Raw genomic sequence first — 23,177 nt, forward strand, 5'->3', positions numbered from 1 at the left:
AGAGAAAATGCTAGAAAAAAGTTCTCAGTGGTAAGACTGTTGATAAAATGTCTTAGCTGAAAGGTTGTGTAAATATAGTAAATACAGCTCACTCATAACAAGGAATCTGAGGGGATGTGATTATGTAATCAGACAAGTGTCCTAATGATTGATAATCAGAAAAATGTTTAAAATATTCAGTTCGGATATCACCATATCCGTTTAGAAAATACAATGCTTCTTGGAAAGTCCCCGGAACGTTTTACATAAGCTAATTGTGAGATAAACAAGCAAGATTATATTTCACTTGAACGAAGCTGCTGGAGATGGGAAGCTGGCTGACGTGTCTGGTTTTTTGCTGTTTTTACGTTGCATTTATTGGTGAAAAGAGCTTTTTTGTGATATGTGAAGACTTAGAAATAAAAGCTGCTGTCGAAAATGACTTCAAATATGCAGAACCTACGGTTATGATAGCGATTCTGGTCAGAAACAAAGCTCATGTTTTACCATGGTTCTTTGGACACTTAGAAAATCTTAATTATCCCAAGAACAGAGTAAGCATTTGGTAAGTTATTATTTTTAATATGTTTTACGGCGCCACTGTTGGGGTGAGCGCAGTTGTATACCAAAAGAAACCTTTAGCAAAGGTGTAAGCACAGGAGTCGGCACTTTTATCCATAAAAGGAACGTAAACAAAAACCAGTGAGCTTCACGAGCGAAGCGACAGGAATGCAACGCGTTTTTGGCGAATTCTGCTCTGCGCTTTATTTAATAAAACTAACAACAACACGCGGTATATTTCATGTCAGTCGATGTTTCCAACCTGATTTCTGATCCGATATCCCTCTCAATTGCCATACTAGACCCTTAAATCTAACGTTACCGACATCTTGAAAAGAATCAGTCCCCATAAGGGTCTGCATAACCGTAATAACACCAATTGTGAGACACTGCAATAGATCAGAGTACATTTAATTAGAATAATCTAACTGTGACTTGAGGCATTTAGCACAAACCACAGTTAGAATACGTCCCATATTTCGATAGATGCAATGTAGCAAATAGGAGAGGATCCACTCCAAAATGAGTTTGAAGAATACAACTTAACAGGAGTTGTGCTGGAAATAACTACTTAATTAATCATAACAAACCTTTCTGAGCTTGTGTACATCTTCTATTCTTGAAAATTTAAACCCATTTAAAGACAAAAATTAAACTCATTTTCTCAACGTTTTTTGTCCCTTTGAATTACATCCATGTTGACATTTGGAACTCTCTAGATTATTCGTAGTAGTGTAGATTGGAATTATCTGCCCCTGTTTATTTTTGCTGCATTGCCAGAAAGTAACTCGTAAAGGTGTTTTGAGATTATGACAAAAAGACAAAACTTTTCGGGTACAATGAAAACTCAAAAACAAACAACAACAATGGATTGTTAATGCAGAAATTCATCCGTCATGCGGACCGGTGATATAGCGAACTGCATAACTGAGACAGAGACTGAGTCCAAATAGACCTTTGCAATTTTGTAACGAAAGGCATTGTAGAGTAGATGCAATTATTTTTTTGTTTCATTTAAGCTCTCTGCAAGAACTAAATCTTAATACATGATAACTGGGGGACTGTTATTCACCATTATGGCATAGAATCCTGGTAGCCAAGGAATTCTGGGAAGGGAAAAATTTGCTTGATGAATACAGATTCTCTCTGTTTTTACACGTTAGTCTATTGAGCTTGCTTCATGAGCTGCGCTTTGCACCGTTCGCTGGGCTCGCTAATATTTATTGTGATTACACCATTTAACTTTTGTTTTGAATCCCGCGAATGTCAGCATGATTTTAGCCGACATCATGTGATGTTTACTTTAAAATGTATAAAAGACCACTTGTTGGGACAGATTGGGGTGGGTTTGAAGTTAAAGATGTGTACATTTAAATGGAACTCTACAATGAATTTATTTGGGCAAAATAGATAGATCTGCACCAATTAATGAGGTCAACAAAAATGTCTACAAAAAAACAAATTAAAAAAAATTAATCCACCACAATTTTTCAAAAATTGGGATTGTAGGATTTTTTTTTATTATGACCTTGTATGGATTATTTATGGGAATATAAGGCATATACATTACAAGCTCTGTTATGATTAACTGGTGGTTATAGTATTTTCAGCACAACTCCTTGCATAATCTCCAGTATTGCAACAATAAAAAATAAATTGTTTGATGAACTTCGAACAACCCATCAAAATTTCCCCTACCCAATCATTTTTTTCAGTATTTTTTTTTTTTTTTTTTTTTTGTTTGCAGAGAAATAGAGATTGTCTGTATCATTTTTGAAGTTGAGGTCTTTTCAATTGGTCTATGACACATTAAGATTGAATGTTTTTATTGCAATAACTATTAAATCTGTTTAGCTGTCCTGTTTAATGAAAACATCAATATATTTCTAAGTCAGTGATTTTTGTTATGATTATTAATGTGTAAGATAATTTTAAAAAAACCCACACCTACTTATCTTCAACTTGAAAAATGAGGGTCGTAGTACACAAATTTTTTAATGATGGCCTTGCGAAGGGACCAATCTGCTCCATTTTGTTAACATTGCAACTATATGGGACATTTTCAATCTATGGTGAGGGCTTTTCCAAAGACACAGATTATTTTTAAATCAACTAACATTTTTGATGATCTAATTAATTAGACTTTATTTTGTTTTGCTGAATTATTCTTAATTTAGAATTATATCTCAGCAATTAATACATATCATACACTTCAGTGGAAGTGTTATACATTTATTTTACTGAAAGTAAGATTTGTTCCAGTGGAGGATGTAGCTCACACAATGTTATTTGTCTTAATCCTTTACGTATCCTTTATCATATTAACATCAAATCTTAAAGCAGGATAAGGTTATAAGTGAAATAATATTACTTACAGAACATGACATGGATATTAGCATTAGCTCAAAGTAATGTAAAACAACAGTTAATAAACAAATCATCTAATGTTTGTAAAATCATCTAATTAAAAGATCTCTTAACCCATTCAACATACAATACCTACTTTTTAAGGTTTTATATAGATCTCATAGTTAATTTATCATTTTGTGAATCAATTTCTGTAAATGTATTATATTAATCATGTATGATATTTGGCAGAAATTGATTTTTAAACAAGTCAGCATATATTTAATTTGTTTTAAGTCAGTTTGATTTAGTTAGCGCTTTTCTAAATGTATATGTATTCATATACTTAAAATGAAGAAAAACACGAAAAACTTCAGCATTAGCTTCTGAAGATAGAATGAAAGGCCTAAAGCTTTACTGAAGTTTTTTGTGTTTTTCTTCTTTATATATATATATATATATATATATATATATATATATATATATATATATATATATATATATATATATATATATATATATATATATATATATATATATATATATATGACTGCCGTCATGAGAAAAGGGCCCTTATCTTTTGACGTCACAATGCTCAGAAAACGACGTCAAAGTCACAGTATTGTAAACACGGAAGTAAATTTTGTTGACTGCGTTTTTGTAGAAATACACGTGTAGATAGAATGAAATAAAACTGGATTTCCTGGCTTGAAAAAAAATAAAATCGTACGAATTTCGAAGCGGAAAATTTTAATAAATAACATTTTTACCATTTAGTACATGTATTTATTCAGGTTTCTGTGTAAATATTCTGTATAACATATTCCAAACGTTATGTTGAATGTATTATCAGATATCTAGAGCGATTAAAAGCGACGTCTATATATGATGCAAGGCTACAGATATATATAAGTATATATATTTTTTTCTTTTTTTTTTTTTGACTGAGCTATATGAAAATGCTTATATTCGACTTATATATTGATGTATTAATTAGTCTTAGTACTGATAGTTAGTTAGTACATACATGTATATTTTTTTCAGAGGGAGAGAGAGAGAGGGGCACTCAATGCACATATACATGTATGCGTTGTTTAAAAGTAAAAATGCTTCTTTCATTTGGAAAAATATATTGTAATAATGTTATGACATATTTTATTTCTATTCCATTGCTCATCATATCAATAAGCGCAGTTAGACCAGTTCAAGTGTGTGGCGTCGTTTTCCAAGTGGAGATGGGGAGGGGGGGGGGTATAATTAAAAAACCAAAAAAGTCTCCAAAGGTATACATGTAGCTACTGTAATATGGGAAATTTGATGTTTCTATCACAACAATGGAAGGGGTGTGTATGTGGCAAAAGGCCTTTTCATAAATAATTAACAGCATGAGAATATTCTCAGGGAAAAATTGGGGGGGGGGGGGGCTCTCCCCTTTGATTATACTGCCTAAGGATCAAAGAAAAGTGATGTGCGTATGTCTCTGGTAAATATGTAAATTTTGAAATCGGGCATAATAAACATGTGTACATATATAGCATAAAAACTTGCACTATCGAATGTTTTCAAAGTTTTTTGTGTCTTCTCCACAGTATTTTCGTATCCATTGTTTACTTGTACATGTAAGAAAGCTCAAATCGAGAACTAATAAACGGTGAAATTACACGATCCCGGAAAACAATAAAGCATGCACAAAATTGCTGATGAATTTCATAATACGAAGTATTTGCTTTAACAAAAGTTGAAGTACATTGTTATCATAAATATCGAAAAAAGTATTATTCTTTGATAACAATTACCTTTTTTCTATTTTGCTTAATTTGTTCTGATGAAAGTCAGCTTGAAATCAATTGAACTTGCATTTTGTTTAGAAATTAAGTACAGTTAAGGTGGAAACCTCCCTCCCCCCCCCCCCCCACCCACCCCGAGTAAGTAAACAACAGTCACTTCGATAGTAGTTTTATTCTTGAAAAAATGTATGAAACAGAAGAAACAATAGATTAGGTTTTCAAGAAATTTACTTCGGATAAATGGCGATATGACGACCTTTGGTAGAAATAGAAAAAGTACTAGTAACAAGCTTAAGTGGTCGTGGGTGTCATTCAAAATGATATAAAAATTTTCAAATTGTCAATTTTAACATCAACCGCAAGCTCAACAAAGACAATCTACAGCGGCGGATCCAGAAATTTCATAACAGGGGGCGCAGTAGAAGGCAGGGGCTCTGGGGGCTGCATTGAAACCTCAAGCGGGTGCAGAGCAAGGCCCTGCTGGGGTCCGGGGGCGAATCACCCAGAAACTGACGAATTCTAACAAATAAGGGGTGTTTTTCCCCTTGATTTTAGGATAATACAAACAAATTTTTTTAAAAAATCAAACCGGGGGGGGGGGGGGGGGGGCTGGATCCGCCTTTGTTTGATCAAGAAATCTAGATCATTGGGGGAAAAAAAATAAGAGAACCGGTAATGATTTGAGCGAAAAAGGAGACGGGTTTTCACATACAACTTTGTAGCTGCTGGTCTGTAGCTCGTTGATCTGCACGAAGAAATTAGAATAGACAACCGGAGAGTTACAAGACGAACTATTGAAAATAAGCTTTATATTTGTTTCTTTCTGTGTACTACTATATTTCATTTGCCATCTCAAAATATTGCAAACGATGAATTCCTAGCATGCATTCTACTTTTATTTCATGATCGTCTGAGAAATATGAGGATTTATTCAGTCAAGAAAAATCATATTCCCCGAGTCGAATTCGTTGACAAAAAGCCATGTGACGACGACAGGGATATATAAAAATTTATGGCCTTGTCACTTGGCTGTCTGAAGCCAATCAGATAACGCTTATATAGAACAATTATAATGAGGTTTAATAAATTCTGTTGCTTATTCTTTTAAAACTTTGATGCCTGTGAAATATGTAAGGAAGAATTTGATTTTTGTGAATAAATGAAATTAAGAAATGGATCAAAAATACACTCGCACACCTTTCAGCGTTTATTAGCTAAAACATTACTGGTGATTGCCGACTATTTTTCTATGTTCGGCAGGTAAGAATTAATATATGATCGCATCTACAAATATTTATTACAGAAACTTTATTTTGAGATTACAGTAGCGGCCCTTTTACAAATGTTTGATTTGTTGTGTACAAATGTTAGTAACGTAGAGAGGAGGAAAATATTTGAAATTTCACAATAATTAAAGATAGCATAGGTTAAAAAAAAAGAGAGAGAAAAGAAAAGAAAGAAAGAAAGAAAGAAAATAACGGACAGAGGCATTTATAACAGCTTTTGATAACATATGATTTACTTAAAGAAAAATAAATTGACAAACGTATCAATTTTCATACACGGGCTAAACTTTTATGAGACAATCCTAAGAGCTGATTTTGTGCCTCTATTTTCTGTTTCTACTCCATCAGTAAGGCAGGCGCAGAAACAAAATTGTATGAACAATGAAAATTTAATTTTTTTTTCAGCGTATACAAAAGAAAATGCGCTTGGAATTTTAAATAGAAAACAAATATTTTAATATATGATTTTCACGTACTACGGATAAACCTTTTTGGAAACAATTTTACATATCATGACGTGATATTTGTCCATTAGAATTCATCTCTGATACAGAGAATACGCGAGGTTTTGTTTGGGTTGGATCTTCCCTTGATCCAGAACTGTGTAGATTTTTTTTTATATTTTAATGTACAAGTGCTTTTATTATATATTCTTTAATTGAGCTAGAATAGAATGCCTAGTATGGAATTGTACAGTACATGCATTTTATTTTCGAATGAACATAATCCGTTTCTAGAGCCTGTCTAGCCCCCCCCCCCCTCCTTTTCCCAAATCCATGTAACTGGATCTGCCTCTAGAATTGTAACCATGTTAGAACAAAGGCAACTTCAGGGTTTATCTTGACAAACTAGTAACTTGGAAGAAGAAATTAAATATCGGCTAGAGTTTATACGTATTATTAAGTTTATTTAAATAATCTAATACCAAATTTTACGCTTGCGACGTCATTACGTCTTCATGGAATAACGTCAACGTTGTTTTGATGCGCTTTACTAAAATGATCATAAAATAATGAAAAAATAAGATATTTCTAAAGTTAATGTATTTCTGCATTCAGAAAGATTCAGGCTATCAAAATTTACCAAAAAGTCATTTTGTGAAATTTTGACCTTAAGGGCCCTTTTCTCATGACGGCAGTCATATATATATATTACACACAATGTATATGAAAGACACATACTTGATTAAGCAGAGGCTGTTTTCGGTCAAAGGCGCTAAATAGAAAACACAGCCAAATATAATGTGTTTACAATATTTTTATAAAATTAGATAACAATAAACATTCTATAACGAAATAAATATGTTTGAAATCTTATGTTCCAGTAGGTAACAAAACATTTACCTGTAGCATTTATTTTCCAATTCTTTATTTCAATAGAATTATAGTTATATCAAAATCAAGATTCTGAGCCATGAATTGATGAGTTATTTTTGATATTGAACCCAGGATAAGAAGTGACCACAATGAAGATGACACACCACGGATTCTTACTGAGTGGACAGAGGTTTATAAAGATATCTACCACAGTATTGATATAGAGATTGACAGAAGTACAGAGGGTAAGAAAAACCAGTGCCCCTCATCTACTGGTATAGAGCTACATATTACTGTTAACCAACTATTATTCGCGTCATCTTTTATTCGCGATTTGTCAGTCTGAAATCAAGCTGTGACGATTAATTTTTGCGAATTAGGAAACTTTCTCTACATAAACAAAGCAAAATAAATGGTTCGCTGCGATTAATATTCGCGAGTTAAGGTGGGTCGCAAAACTCGCAAATATTTCTCGCATGCGAATCAAAGTTGGTTTACAGTAATCTGTATGTCATCTCCCCTCTTAGTCTCAAGTATCTTATGTTTTCCAGTCTTTTTTTAATGATTTAGATATTTAATTGGCATGAAAAACCTTTAAAAAGTAGGATTTATACAAAGGTTATTTTGAGAATTTAAGATCCAAGACTACCCTCAAAATTATTTCATTAAAGCATTGAGAAGGATAGATTCATATAATTATATAATCAGTAGGGGATGGAGACGTGGTTAGTCTAGCCAGCAGCTGAAATAGGACCGATGACATCCAAAAATAAGAATTCAAAGCTTAATTGAAATATATGTAGTGACTAACACAATAAGGCATAGTCGAAAAGTAACTTTTGACATGAACTTTCAATATCCAATCAAAGATTATGTAACATTTATTGTATATTGTTTTTTGTACAATGTATTTGCAAAATAAACAATTATCTTCATTGGTTTAAAAAATGACATCAGACACTAGGTGTGATTTTCAAGATTATGATACACACTGAATTGTCAACGGGTTTTCCGTTATTTCCCAATCATGGCAGGTGTGACAGGTTGGCAGGGGATGCTCACTCCTCCATGGCATCTGATCCCACCTCTGATGTCTTAGAGGTCCGTGTTTGCTCTGCTCCTATTTTGTAATTTTTAATAAACTTTTGAGCTCGAATACTGTTTGTTATCTCCACATATTTCATACATGTATTTTATGTCACCAAGCAGCCAGTGGACTCCAGACCAAAGCTTGAGATGATGGATAATTTGTGGTAGTGATTTATGACTCTACTATTCAGAAACTAGCTGTCTGTCCATCTGTAAACAATTTTCAAAATGCTACTCTTCCTTTAGGTTTGGTCTGATCTCAATAATTTGGCAACATGTGGACTACACTAAGATACATAATTCTATTTATCGAATTTTGATTTCTATGAACGGTGTTGCCATGGTTACTAGAAATAGAAATTTCTGTGAAATACATTCAAAATGCTACTCCTCCTACAGTTTTGGTCTGATTGCAGTATTACTTGGCACATGAGTAGATTACACAAAGACACATAATTCTGATTTTTATGAATGCTAATTTTAACTGTTTCCTGTAGAATATGATGATGCTGAAGGTCCCTTGCACTGGTCAGAGGAGAGGTTTGACAGAGTTATTTCCCTTCGAGAAGAGGCTCTACAGTCAGCAAGAAAAGTTTGGGCCGACTATCTGTTTGTAAGATAGCTAGTGTTATAATCATGTACTATCTGTTTTAAAGAAAGATGCTGTCACAGTCAAAGTACACATATTAATAGAGAACAAGTGATAAAACTGTGTCAGTCTAGATATAATTTTACAAGGATACATATTCCACTACAAAAATAAGACTGTTTTTATAATAGGTAACTTTTTTCCTCAGATGCTGGATGCAGATGTGATACTAGAAAATCCTGACACATTAACTCTTCTTATTGATGCCAAACAGTAAGTTTGCAGCCATTGTCATAGGTTATAGTGAAATTTGTTAGAGTTGGTTATAAGGAAATCATTGCTTTTTTTTGCTTCTTCATATCTGAGATTCTTTATGTTGCATAGACCCTAGCAGGATTTGTAAAAATTTCCTCAAAACAGAGATTTCTTTATAAGCAAGTTCTTTATAACCAAGTTTTATTGAAGTATTCATTATTTTTGTGTTCTAGTTTCCTTTATCATAATGGTTAAAATTTCTTTCTGAACAATATTTCTCTAGACCCATTGTGGCTCCTATGTTGAATGCCAGTGTTGGAGATACATATTCTAACTTCTGGGGAGCGATGGATGAATCAGTATGTTGTTTTTTTCTTTCTTTGAATATACATCTATATATTCCTACAATCATGTAATGCATTTACATGTACTTATGACTTGCACCTCATTATCAAATAAAAGCTTTCTATTAGACTGTAGTTTATTTTTCATTGGAAGAAATGTCTAAATTTTCAGGGTTATTATAAGAGAGCCCCTGGTTATTTTGATGTTCTGGAGAGGAAAAAGCTGGGTGTATTCCAAGTGCCAATGGTACACAGTGCTGTATTGATTGACATGCACCTCCTGGTGTCAGATAAATTTACATACAACAAACCTCCAGGTTACGAGGGTCCTCATAATGACATCATCATCTTTGGTCTCAATGTGAGAGATGCAGGTAAGAGACGCTATTGGACTTTTGCGAGAAGCGCTGTCTTTTTCAATCGATGGCTTACTTTTACACCAGGACAGTATATGGAAGCTCTTTTGCGATATAAATGTTAAGCTTAACAGTTAATTAAACAATAATAAAGGGCCATTTCAAAGCACTTCTTATGTTGTCTAGGAAGGGAATAGCAACCACCCTACCCTCAACCCACTCCCTTTCCACATTGACCAACTCTTGCTTAGTTTTCCTTCCGGAATGTTTTTTTTCCTTTTTTTGATTCCTTTGTAAAATGAGATTGAAAGGAGATACTAACCCTCACGAATATGTAGTTTAAGTATGTAATTCTGCTACCCATCATCTCTTGTGTTGATTGCATACCAGTTAATCATGTAAGTGCCCCAAACAAAATACCTATAACCACTATTAATGTTTTCTTATCTATTATCAATTTTGTACCTCTGTACATAAGGCAGGTTTAAATGTCAAAGTAAGCCGTCCACTGTAAAAGTCAGTGCATCTCCAAAAGTCCATTAAAAATACATTATACAGGATGTTAAATGTACAATGAAGGTGTATTGCTTCATCTATAGAAGTTTTCTACATAAATCACAAATAAAAGGACTTTCGTCTCTAGAACAGAATTATAAAAAGTATGCAACAATGATTAAACTAAGAAATCATATCATCTATTAATTTTTAAAATTAATAGTGTAGAAGTTTGACAAACCAGCTATTTTTTCCTGATTTACAGTGAATATCCCATCAATTGACATAAAAAAGAATGATTAAATATGATTGCTGATAAAATTCTTAGCGGATAATTTTTTTTTACAGGAATGGTCATGCATATTATGAATTCTGAGTATTTTGGAATTGTTATGGTACCTTTGGAGAAACACAACACTCTGGAGCAAGAAAGTGAACACTTTGACTACATTAGATTGATGGCAATAGGTAAAGTGGATTGTTGTATTTTAGGAACATTATTTAATTATTCTGTGAAATATGTAGGAATTTGTGAGATTTTATTGAAATATTTTACTCCGTAGTACTCTGAAGTCTGTAATGGAACAAAGGACATAAGTATGGTCAGTATAGATAGGTGCTGGGGTTTACTTTTATATTTGTCAATAATTAATTTTTTTTTTACATTTTAAATTTACCATTATCAAGTTCTCTGTTAGAAAAGTACTTGACACCAAATATCTAAATCTTAAGTGTCTTATTTTCAGCAAAAAAAGTTTTAAATTTTTTTCCTTAAAAAATGCAAAACAATTCATAAAAAAATTATAAAAGAGCTTATAATGTTCCACCGTATTTCAAAAGGGGTGTTTTAAAGATTCATTAAGAAAAATGTGAAATGTAGAACACCTGTTGACAGTCATGCAAATCTTTACCGAGATTTCAATCAGAAAAAATTCACATAAGCCTTAAATAATCCAAATAAGCAGAAAGTGAACATTCTGTTTTATTTTAGAGTATAAAACAAATCAAGTTCTTACATATAAATCCATGCTTTCTTTTTCTTCTTGTTCTTGTTTTTTTTTTTTGGTTTTCTTTTCTTTTGCTTTGTTGTTCAAATTAATTCACTGCTGAAAAGTTGTCACAGGCAAATTGATCATGTCCCAAATGCAAATTCTAGGGTGTTTTAGGTCCTGAGGAAAATGGTATAGTAATTATTTAACAACTTGTGAAAGTTACTTGATGTGGTTCAAATTTATGTCTTGTGAGATGAAATACCTCCATATTCAAATATTGTGGACATTCTAGCTCTGTCTCTTGGTAATAATATGATTTTGTTTACTGTAGATGCAAACTTTGTTGACGAGATGAAAATAGGCAGACAGTTTCCAGGTTTGATGGCATTCAATTCAAACACTGTATTTACTAATATTTAGTATATTTTTAATGAGTGTGGTGTTCAAAGCATGTTTCAAAATTTTGACTGTTTCACTCAAAGATGATGTCACTGAAGGAATAAATACACGAGAAAGAACTGGATATTTTAATTAATGAAATGCTGAAGTATGTTTGTGCATTTTTATGTTTATAAAATGTATAAAGTTAACCACTAATAGACAGCAGCTGACGAAGCATTAGAAGAAAAAAAATAATTTAACATGATACACATGAAACATAATTATCTCCTTCCATCAACAATAGAGATAAGGAGGTGATTTTGACCATCTCTCTAAATGGATTATACAAAGTTGCCAGAGGTCCTAAATTTATGTTGTCATATCCCAAAAACTGACAAAAAGTATTTTGTAGTGATATGTTTAAAATTTCAAAATAGAACTCATCTGTGAAACTAAATGCTTTACCAAAATGTAATTTTTGTATGATTAACATTTTCATTTATTGAAGCAATCTGCACTGTAGTTGCAAGACTAAGTTAAATTTAAAAAGCATGTATGATATGAAACTATACCCAGATAAATAGAGTTAAGTCAGAGGAAAGTGTAACCAGATAAGTAAAGTCAAGTTATAGGAAAGATTTAGATAAAAAGAGCCTGTACAGAGGAAAGTTTAAGAAGAAATATTAATGCAAGTCATAGGAAATTTTACCCAGATAAATGGGACCAGGTCAGAGGAAAGTTTACCCAGATAAATGGGACCAGGTCAGAGGAAAGTTTTCCAAGAGCAATAGAGCTTCATCAGAGAAAAGTTCACCCAGATAAATTAAACATGGTTAGAGGAAAATTACCCAGATTAATAGAATATGGTCATATAAAAGTCTACTCAGATAAATAATCAGGTCAGAGAAAGGTTTACCCAGATAAGTTGAACCAGGTCAGTGGAAAGTTACTCAGATAAATTGAACCATGCCAGAGGAAAGTTACTCAGTTAAATAGAATGAGGTCTGCAAAAAAGTCCACTGAGATTAAATAAACCAGATCAGAGGAAAATTTACCCAAATAATAGAAACAGGTCAGAAGAAAGTTTACCCAGATAAATGGAACCAGACCAGAGAAAAGTTTACCCAGATAAATAGAGACAAGTCAGAGGAAAGTTTACCCAGATTAATTGAACCAGATCAGAGGAAAGATTACCCATTTAACCAAAATAAACAGCAGCTGAAGAATCATTTGAAGGAAAAAACTTTTATAATCTTTTACATGATATGCATCATTGGAGTATAATTTTCAATGATATCAATGGATGTGATTTTGACCATCTCTCTGAAAGGATTATACTAGTGGGGATGACATCACAAATTTACCATATATGCTTGACTGTAAGTGGGATTTTAGGAAGTTAAATTTTGGTCCAAAACTGTTTGGTTGACTCAAAGGTGAATCCTAGAAATATTGGTATTTTTCTGGACATCAATATGTAGGGACAATGGATATAAACTCTTCAACAAAAAATTTGGATGTAAAATGCTACACTGTAAAGTTTTTTCTGCATTAAACAATTTTTGTAAAAATATTCCAAAACACTATTATTTTTAATTTTCCTATTTTTGCGATTTTCTAAGTGGTTTATTAGAGTTGTCTTTGTAATATATACTGTAAACGTGTTTTTTTTGTTACCCATTTTTAAATTTCATCCCATTGTACCTTTATTACCAGAGTATCTCCCAGAAGGAATAAATGCTGGTTTATGAGTAGTGCTTTGTTTGTTTGTTGTTGATTATATATATTTATTTATTGCTGTAGATTCTGATACTTGCATCTTGTGTTTGTTAACTTTGAAATGATAGTCACTATACACCTTGTAATAATTCTAATCTTATCTACATAAGTATGTTTATTATCATTTAAAAAAACTTTCAGTTGATTAACAATTTCAGTTGATGCTGTGGTTGTTTAAGTTGAATTGAATCATGAATTTAATCAGAGTTTGCCCAATTTTCCTATAATAGGAATCAGATTGTCTACCTCTCCATCAAGCTTTCCATCTGTCCAGCAGCACTCCTGTAGTAATTAACTCGAACAGTTTTCAGTTATACAGAAGTACTTTACTGTAAGAAGAAAACACCTGTAGATTTTTAGGTCATATCACTTTGTCTGTGTGTAAGAATGTTTATCCATTGTGACACAATAACTTAAACAGTTTTCTTTATAAACAACTTTCAAATTCTAATATTCTATACAGAAAGATTGTCCATACAAAAAAGACATTAAATTCGTAGTCTGTCTGTCTGTCTGTATGTCGATCTTCAATTTCATTATCATGATGCTTTAACTCTGACAGTTCTTACTGTAGTGTTTACAAATTTTTCACAGAAATACTTCACAATAAGAAAAAGTAATGTCACTTAATTTGTGTCTATATACACTGCCCAAATAAATACACATACGGAATTAATCATGATTAACATTAAATCCATTGAGTGAAAATGCATTGTAAATGATTAATTATCAAAACATTTGAAACTATTATTGTGCTTTACAATTTTTTGTTTAGTCTATCAAAATTGTTTATAAATGTCAATATTAGGTGTACCACCACAGGCTTCAATACCGGTAACTGCTCTTAGTATATAGCTAATAAATAGCCTATCATAAAAAACTATAAAGAGTCTGGAGAATTTTGATGTTCAATATCTTGGCATTTTATTGAATGCTCACTTTGCATTACATATTCACGTATGCCCTGAAACATTCAGAATGCAAGCTGTTGGACCGCTCATTGGCAATATTTATGATGGGTAGTGGCAAGCTGGTGCATTTGTAAAGCCAACTCTTGCCCCAATATAAGTTAAATAACCCTATAGTATTCTTCGTGGCATACTTTTTACAAGATCTTGACATCTTTGGACTGGAATATTGTCCCATGCATCACATAGAGCTTGAAAAAGCTCATTGCAATTTTGAGAACTAATTCCTTTTTTGCATTTTATGCCTAAATCGCACCACAGGTTCATGATCGGATTAAGATCAGGACTTTGTGGTGGCAAGATCAATGAATGCAGGTTGTTATTTGCCATCCAATCCATAACAACTTGGATTTCTATCATGGTGCATTGTCATCCATATAAAAGTAATCATCATCATTGTGACACAATAACAGATTTCAAATTTAATACAGAAGGGGTTGATTATAAGATAAAGATTCCTATAAATTTTTAATCATATGATTCATTGAATAATAATAATTCTAGCACATATATTAATGATTAGTCCATGTCACCTTCCTTATGTGCTATACTTTGTTGTAATGGTGACTGTATAATTACAGTTATCATATTCCTTTGACAACTGGGCCTTCTCTGTCAATTCACTAGTTATCTCCATATTCATTCATTGGAACCAGAAAACTGACTAAGGTGAATATTGTGGCCCAGGGGCCTCTTGTTGAATTGTCATATATTTTGTAAACTGATTTGATTTTCTTTCTTTTAGTTGATAGAGCAGAGCTTATAAAGTCACGGTTTATTAAAGTATCCGACCCCATTCCTACAAAACTAGGATTTGATCAGGTATATCAGAGATGTAAGACTTCACAAAGTATTGGCACATGTTTAAATGATGCATGCCCAAATTATTTATAGTCTTGTGTGATAAAAATCTGTAAAATATTAGAAACATTATGAATATTTTATAGATCTTAAATCCTAACAGACTCAATTTGATGAATTTAAATTTGACAATACAGAAACAAAGAATTAAATGTCATAAGTCAAGATTTAAAGGTCAAGATTATAAATATAAGCATATGTTTATTCTGTATGCCCATGTCAGTTTAATAATTTTTGATACATTTTGTAGATCTACTTGATAAACTTGGTACGACGACCCATTAGACGAGAGAGAATGCATAACGCATTTAAAATCCTTGGTATTGAGGCCAGAACTATGGATGCTGTGGATGGAAAGTAAGAAAAGAAATATTTTTCCCCCCGAGTTGCTTACATCACAATATTACAATAAGAATTCAATGCAATTCAATTCAATTTAATAAATAAAAACAGAATGCTACAGTCCAAATTAAATAAAATCTTTATTTAATTTAATTTGATTAATTAATTTAATTTGGACTGTAGCATTCGTTTTTATTTATTTAAGTATTTTTTACTGTACCAAGAATTTAACTTGTCAATGTATATATTTAAGCATTAAATTAAATTCTTATTTTTGGATGTCGTCGGTCCTATATTGAATACAGTGCATCAGCGCGGTATGACAATTTATCGGCATGGGAGTATAGGACCGATGACATCCAAAAATAAGAATTCATCGTTTATATTTACATTCTCTAATTTTCTCTCTTCATAATTGTATATTTTGTTGATCTATTTATGAACTTAGCGCTTTCATAACTGGTGTGCGTAAAGCGACAGTGCGGCTGCAAAACCTGTGTTTTTCAGTCAAATTTACCCAATATATCATTAAAAAATGAGGTATAAAGTTGATGACAACAGTTTGAGAAACATGAATATTCTCTCCTCAAACAAAATTAACGTAATTAGAATCTGCTGGAAATCAAAGGGTCGTACAAACCGGATCAATCTTAGATCTGTTTATTTGTACCACATGAATTTTGAATGATACGTGCTTAAACTACAGAGTTTACAATTATAATGGAATATGAGGGACAAGCAATTCTCAAAAGCAAAATATTATAATTTTTCCAATAAATTATTAATTGTGACCTTTTTAATCTGCTTTCAGACAAATTTTAAAGAATTAAAAGTACCAATATTGACACGTTGCGATGTATATATTTATGATCCATAAATAATTATTAATTTTAATGAAATAATCAAAGTTGTTTAGTTATGAAACTTGTAATTTTCTGAGAGGTTATACATTTATGAGTAGTAAAAAAATTCCAAATCCTATCGGAAAATTTTATCAAGTCTGTTTTTTGATGAGATGCGCCGTACTGTCTCTTTAATAGATGTAAGATCAGTTTGTGATGTTGGAAAGTTAAATAACGCAAATGAACATCATGAGGGAAAAATTGACAAATTAATTTTAAACAAACAGTTGTATTTTTACATTAATTTAACAGGGTAATTGTTTTTTATTAAATTGAGTAAAAACAATATACATTTTGGTGTTCCTAGAGTATTCAGAATGCATATAGTTCCTACTGTGAATTCTACTGCACAGTGACAAGGTTTCATGTGTGTTATAGAGATTTGAATGTTGTAGATTTCTAATGGATTTTATAAAGAAAATCACACTGAATGTGTTGTGTGTATATATATATATATATATATATATATATATATATATATATATATATATATATATATATATATATATATATATATATATGGTTGTCTTGTCCCCCCCCCCCCCCCCCCCCCTTTTAAAGAAAAACAATAACTGTTAAGTGTTCATTTATGCTTATCTAGCAAGCCATGTAACAACGAAAGATGTGAATTTTTTTTCTATTCAGGCAACTCAACACTACATATTTGAAAAAACTTGATATTGAAATGATGGAGGGTTATGCAGATCCATATCATGACAGGCAAGTAGAATTTTCAGATTTAATATGTGTGCTGGTCATCATGGTTAGATTTTGAAAAATGAAAAACATGAAGTGGTAGTGCAATGTAAAAACATTGTTTTTTTAAAATCATTTATTTGTTTTGGAAACTAATGTTAGGCAAATTGTTGTAATATCTTTATATTTAATGTTTACAGACATTGTTGAATAAACTTATCCAATTTTTTTTTTCCAGACCATTGACCATGGGAGAAATTGGTTGTTTTTTGAGTCACTATTTTATATGGGAAGATGTAAGCAGATAAATTCATTGTAAATGTGCATTGCATTTCATATATCCTTGATTGATTCATTTCTTTTGGTAAAAATTCTTGAAAACTGTTTGTTTTTTTCCTGAAGGTTGTTAAAAACGGTTTCAAGCAGTCTATCATATTTGAGGATGATGTCCGATTCCGTCCCTATTTCAAATCCAAACTGACCAGACTTGTGGATGAAGTGGCAAAAACTGTAAAGGACTGGGACCTCATGTAAGAATAATCAAACCTAAAATGCTGAAATAAAATTAAGAGGCAGTCCACCAAAAAACCAGGCAATGGATGGCACATCACATGTCATGGATTTTAATTATTTTTTGCATGTAGACTTATTAAAGTAAATGTTTACACATGGCAACATCAAAATTTTTTTTAGTGTTCCTCTAGTCCTATTTTTGGTAAGTGCATAATTTTAAGTGCAAAAAGGTCAACAAGTTGGTTAAAAATTTACTACGTTTTTGTTTTGTTTTATTTGAAACAGATACTCAAAAACTGGATATGTCAATAAATATTATTTATAGTATAAACCCTTATCTTTTATAATATCAATGAATAAGACACCAATTTATATTTCTTTAGAAAAAATTATGTGGTCTAAACTTGAGTTAAGCAAGTGACTTAATGAAGTCACTATACAATTTTCATTACGTTCTAAAATCCAATACATTGAAATGTCAAAACTTTCTCCTCATCTTATTATGAATACAAAGTACAAATTGTTGAATCAATTTAAAAAATTGGTGGGAACAGGTATATTGAGAGAAATAAGAGGCGTCAAATTATCTACTTTTTATAAATTTATCCAAATTAAACCGATCCCGACCGGAATTATATAAAGAAGAAAGCTACTATGATTTCATCATGAAACTTGGTTGTTTTGTTTTAATATGGTTTACAAATTACTTGATTTATTTTTAAACATGTTTTCTAGGTGGCAATTACCATTAATTTGATTACTTAGTAATTTTGCATTAATTTCGATCGGGATCGGTTTTATTTCAATCGGGATTGGTTTCTATATTAAAAATTAGATTTTTTTTTCTAAAATCGGCTCTTCGATGTATTTTATCGTAGGAATATGTCTGTATCTTATTTCTTTTCTGTGAGTTACATGTTTTTTTAGATGATTTTATCCATAGATTACATGTATCTTAATTACTAAATGTTTTTCAGGTCCATGAAGATCTTTTAAATTACTTGTAAAACATATGTTTGATTTCTTGATACACATCTATTTAAAAAGATATTTATTTAATGTTACAATTAATAGCAAATTTTAAGCTTAATAAAATATCTCATTTCCAAGAAAAATATTTTTCTAAATTATCTGGACTAAAAAGAAAATCTAAAAAAAAAAAAAAAATAGTCCTGCAGTGGCGAAATTACACATGCACGTATTTTAATCCAGCAAGTACTTTTTATGTGTACAGCCTCGGCTCTAATCCATTTTTTTTTTCATCCATTCATCATATTAAAGAATATTTTCATGCTCTAAGAAATTTAATTTGAAATCAATAAGAAAAAAACCTGTACACTTACATACATATAATCATGATAATTGAGCCCAGAAATGATCGCACGAAAAAAAAAAAAAAAAAGCAGGGGGAGGGGGGTTTCGTCTGGGCGGCATCCGTTTTGTAACTGGTTTGATAATAATGAGATATTTTGGAAATTTACCAACCTACTGACTTATTTAACTCAATATAAAGTATAAGGATGTGTGGAACAATTCAGTGTCAAATTTTAAAAACGAAAATAAAAAAAAATGTTCCATTGACTCATCTGCCGTTTTAGTGTCAGTTTGAAGTGGGCTTCCAGTAGTAGAATGGCAACACTTTTCTCATTAATTAGTAAATTTATAGATTTCTATAACTTTTTTTAATTTCAGATTTACATTTAAAAAAATAAAGTCTAAACAGAATCTGAACCACCGACACTAATAGTAAACAACCATTGCTAATATTAGTGAAGTGGGATGTGATGAGTACTTCCGTTCTTACAACTGTTAAAAACTTATTCGGTCCGACAGTCGTATAATGCTGATATTTGATATTACTGCATATAAGTTAACATATTCAAGTATTAACAACACTTCATGAAGTGCACATCTCGACTTTGCTGAATTTAATGTTGTGTAAATTTGGAATATTCATTATTACTGAATAATAAGAAATAATTCTTAATCTTTTCACATCCAAATTTTATCAATTTAAGGTCAAGATCTAGTAAATGACTTTAGACTACTTTTTGGTGCTAGATCCATTATGACGTCATAATCATTTTCAACTTTCTTTTTCCCGTACTTTACGACTGTAATAGAATTATGTACAAAATCAAGTATTTTCATGGAATTCAATTTGAAATCATGTGAAAAGTAATCCCGATACCTATATTCAATTTAATATTATTTTAAAGAAGAGGTCAAGAACATACAAAATACCGTTTTCCGAGAGACTGTAGGCAATCTGGATACATTTCTTTTGTCTGATATGGAAAAAACTCTTGTTTTCATGACTGGTATTCTTAGTTTTTCATTGAAAATGACAGTTTAAAATATGATTTTTCTTCTTGTTTACCTACAAATTATGCCCCGAAACACCTTATTTGTCCAAGCTAAATATATGAAGTATCATTAAAGGAATTTATTTCTCAATTTTGAGAAATCTGTAGGCACCTTTCATTTACTAGATCTTGACCTTAATCCTATTATGATTACTGTAAAGACGTTTTGTATATGTATAAAATTACTTATCAATACTGACTTGTTTTAAAACATCTATAGCTGAGGCACCGCCCGTGACTAAAATACATTCTGGATCACAATATTATTTAATGCACTCGGAAAAGTAATTGGACAGAAAAGAGAAATTATTTAACGTAACTTTTTAAAAATCTTTTTCTTTGCATGTTTACATAAATTTACCAACTTCCGCGGAATATTTGCAACTATTGTGACGCAATATAAGTTAGGTATTTGACGTCACTGATACATCAATGGAAACGTGGTTTCAACCTGAATGATAAAGCAAATTTTAGACTAAATATTATGTTTGGAGGTGAAAATTAATTCCGTTTTTGAAAATAAACCAATTATTTTTGGTTGAATGATATTCTTTAGCGTATCAGTTCTAAATTTCTCACAGGGGTTCTGATAGTAAGATGTTTAGATGATTTCCCGATGCTACGGGAGATAACTCTTGCATCACAGAATTTCATAAAAATGACTGTCTATTTTGCAAGAAAACTACTATTGAAAATATTTTTCCCACTGATTTTATTTTTTAAATTGAAAGATGAATTATTTCTTGATTTAGTTTGGAGTGAATTATAGATCTGTTGAAAATGTATTAGAATTTACAGTTCTTTGTTTCCGACCTACATTCAATGGTTTATATAGGGGAATTCAAGAACACAAAACAAAACGATATTTTAGTAAATAAGCTATTTTCAAACAAATCTTTACTTACATTATTCCATATGGACTACATTAATATCATTTTCAATAAAATATCAAATATTCGTCACATTCGATGTGCCGCCTATTAATACAAAACTGCCTGGTTTTCTGGTGGACTGCCTCTTAAAATATAAACATGTTCCCTCCTATACTGTATAAATTCTTGATTCATTGTAGATACCTTGGGAGGAAACGTCTCCACAAGGAGGATGAGAAGCTAGTGGATGGGGCGTCTTATTTGGTGTGGCCCACTTACTCCTACTGGACTCTATCTTATATTGTATCTCTACAAGGGGCCCAGAAACTACTCAATCAAAAACCCCTCAGGAAAATGATTCCAGTGGATGAATATCTACCAATCATGTTTAATCAACATCCAAGGTGAGGGCTTAGAATTCTTATAAACAGAGTATCTATTTAATCATGTTTAATCAATATTTAAGGTGAGGGCTCAGATTTCTTATAAACAGAGTATCTATTTAATCATGTTTAATCAATATTTAAGGTGAGGGCTCAGAATTCTTATAAACAGAGTATGTACTAATCATTGTAATGAACATCCATTGTGAGGGCTCATAATTCTTATAAACAGATTATCCACCAATATTTTTTGTCAACTTCCATTGAATATGTAAAATATGTGTATGTAAAATTCTTATGAACAAACTATCTTCCTGTCAAGTTCAGTTACTTTTTATGGTAAGAGCTAAGAATTCTTGTAAGCATGTATAAAATATGCGTTTTACAGGTTCATGTCACAAAATAATTATCTCTGTACAGTGAATGTACTGATGATGAATCTTTCTCTTCCTCTCTCTATCTCTTTTTTTAAATCTGAAGGTAATTTATCTTGTAATTTATTTCTTCCTGTGACTTTAATCTTTTTTTTTTTTTTGTAATTTTTTTTTTAGGGAGGAGTGGATGGCCAACTTTTCTCCCCGTGATTTAGTAACACTCTCAGCTGAGCCCTTGTTAGTAGAGCCAACTCACTACACAGGGGAACCTAATTATATCTCAGATACCGAGGACTCGTTCGTTGTTCATCCTCAGGAGGACGTGAATCAATCAGATAAAGCATCAAAGGAAGAATTGTGATAATTAATTAGAAAGATCTGTGTACTTTAAGTGTTCTATTGTTGATACAAGTGAGTGTATTCAATATCATGTTTACAGTTTCTAGTCATCGTTTTTACGAGTCTCAAATTCGTTCATGAATGTTTTTTTTTTTGAAATTGTCTTTCATTTCTACAATAGCAATAATTACAATTGAAAGTGATATTTCTGTCCAAAATATCATTTTCAAAAAAATTCCATTTGATTTTTAAGTTGGAGACTTCTTCAGTCCCTTAAAATGCTCATGTATGAATAGCAATATTTAAATGAGGTTACATTTACAGCCCTCTATAACCTTCTCATGTAGTTTGTACAAAGTAGTATTTATATCATTAATTGTAATAATCTGCAAAACTGATGTCTCCTTTAAATCAAATTATTCACATGTATAATGTGTAATTTTCCACATAGCAAATATAAACTTGTACAAATTTATAAATCATTTGAAAACTATGAGTATTGAATGATGCAGATGGCATAGGACCATCCTTAGATTTATTGGATATGTTTTATTGCAATGAGATTCTCAAAATACATTATTAGAAATGTTATCAATTTTTTGTCTTCCAAAGATTAGTGTTTTATCTGTATAAACCTGTTTTGAATAGTTACAAACATAACATTTTCTTCATTGGTCCATGTGTTTTACTGTAGATGAATATGTGTATTGTAATTTTTAGTGGAAATCCAAAATGAATGTTTTTGTCTTCTCTGAATGTTCCAAGTTTTTTGTATGAAGTCTTTGTAATGTGTGAGAAGATATGCAAAATACAAGGCATTTATATATACAACTATGGTGTTACATATTTTTATAAACCAAATATACGCAGGGCTTTCAATACATTGTTTTAGTGGCATATTTAACACCTACTTAACATGTCATGTTTATTACTTTTGATATAAATGTGTTATCTCTTATACAAAGAAGATCTGCATTCTTAATAAAAAAGGAGAGGAAATATGAAC

At 31.4% G+C, this 23,177-nt stretch overlaps 1 protein-coding gene across 2 annotated transcripts; it reads left to right on the forward strand.

Annotated features, from left to right (window-relative positions):
- The first annotated feature begins 267 nt into the window (after nt 1-267).
- LOC133172989 (procollagen galactosyltransferase 1-like) lies at nt 268-23,176 on the forward strand. 2 transcript variants are annotated; one of them, XM_061307857.1, is made up of 15 exons: nt 268-544; nt 7,408-7,520; nt 8,862-8,977; nt 9,162-9,226; nt 9,492-9,567; nt 9,725-9,926; nt 10,752-10,871; nt 11,727-11,771; nt 15,269-15,345; nt 15,635-15,741; nt 17,274-17,348; nt 17,563-17,620; nt 17,727-17,854; nt 21,276-21,479; nt 22,010-23,176. In XM_061307857.1, exons 1-15 carry the CDS (start codon nt 306-308, stop codon nt 22,191-22,193), a joined length of 1,809 nt encoding a protein of 602 aa, XP_061163841.1. In that variant the 5' UTR covers nt 268-305; the 3' UTR covers nt 22,194-23,176. The 2 variants fall into 2 exon arrangements, with proteins under 2 accessions (XP_061163841.1, XP_061163842.1); XM_061307858.1 differs by lacking the exon at nt 11,727-11,771.
- The last annotated feature ends 1 nt before the right edge of the window (nt 23,177 follows it).

This window comes from Saccostrea echinata, unplaced genomic scaffold, assembly GCF_033153115.1.
Source record: "Saccostrea echinata isolate AGI-Se365-2 ecotype Australia unplaced genomic scaffold, CSIRO_AGI_Sech_v1 ptg000056l, whole genome shotgun sequence".
Taxonomy (NCBI): Eukaryota; Metazoa; Mollusca; class Bivalvia; order Ostreida; family Ostreidae; genus Saccostrea; species Saccostrea echinata.

What these genes read in the sequence shown, in the direction of transcription:
- LOC133172989 (XM_061307857.1), top strand. Translation starts at nt 306, where the DNA reads ATGGGAAGCTGGCTGACGTGTCTGGTTTTTTGCTGTTTTTACGTTGCA. An exon ending in CTTCTTATTGATGCCAAACA is followed by an intron (nt 9,227 to 9,491) that starts GTAAGTTTGCAG and finishes ATATTTCTCTAG; the next exon opens with ACCCATTGTGGCTCCTATGT. An exon ending in CAAAACTAGGATTTGATCAG is followed by an intron (nt 15,346 to 15,634) that starts GTATATCAGAGA and finishes TACATTTTGTAG; the next exon opens with ATCTACTTGATAAACTTGGT.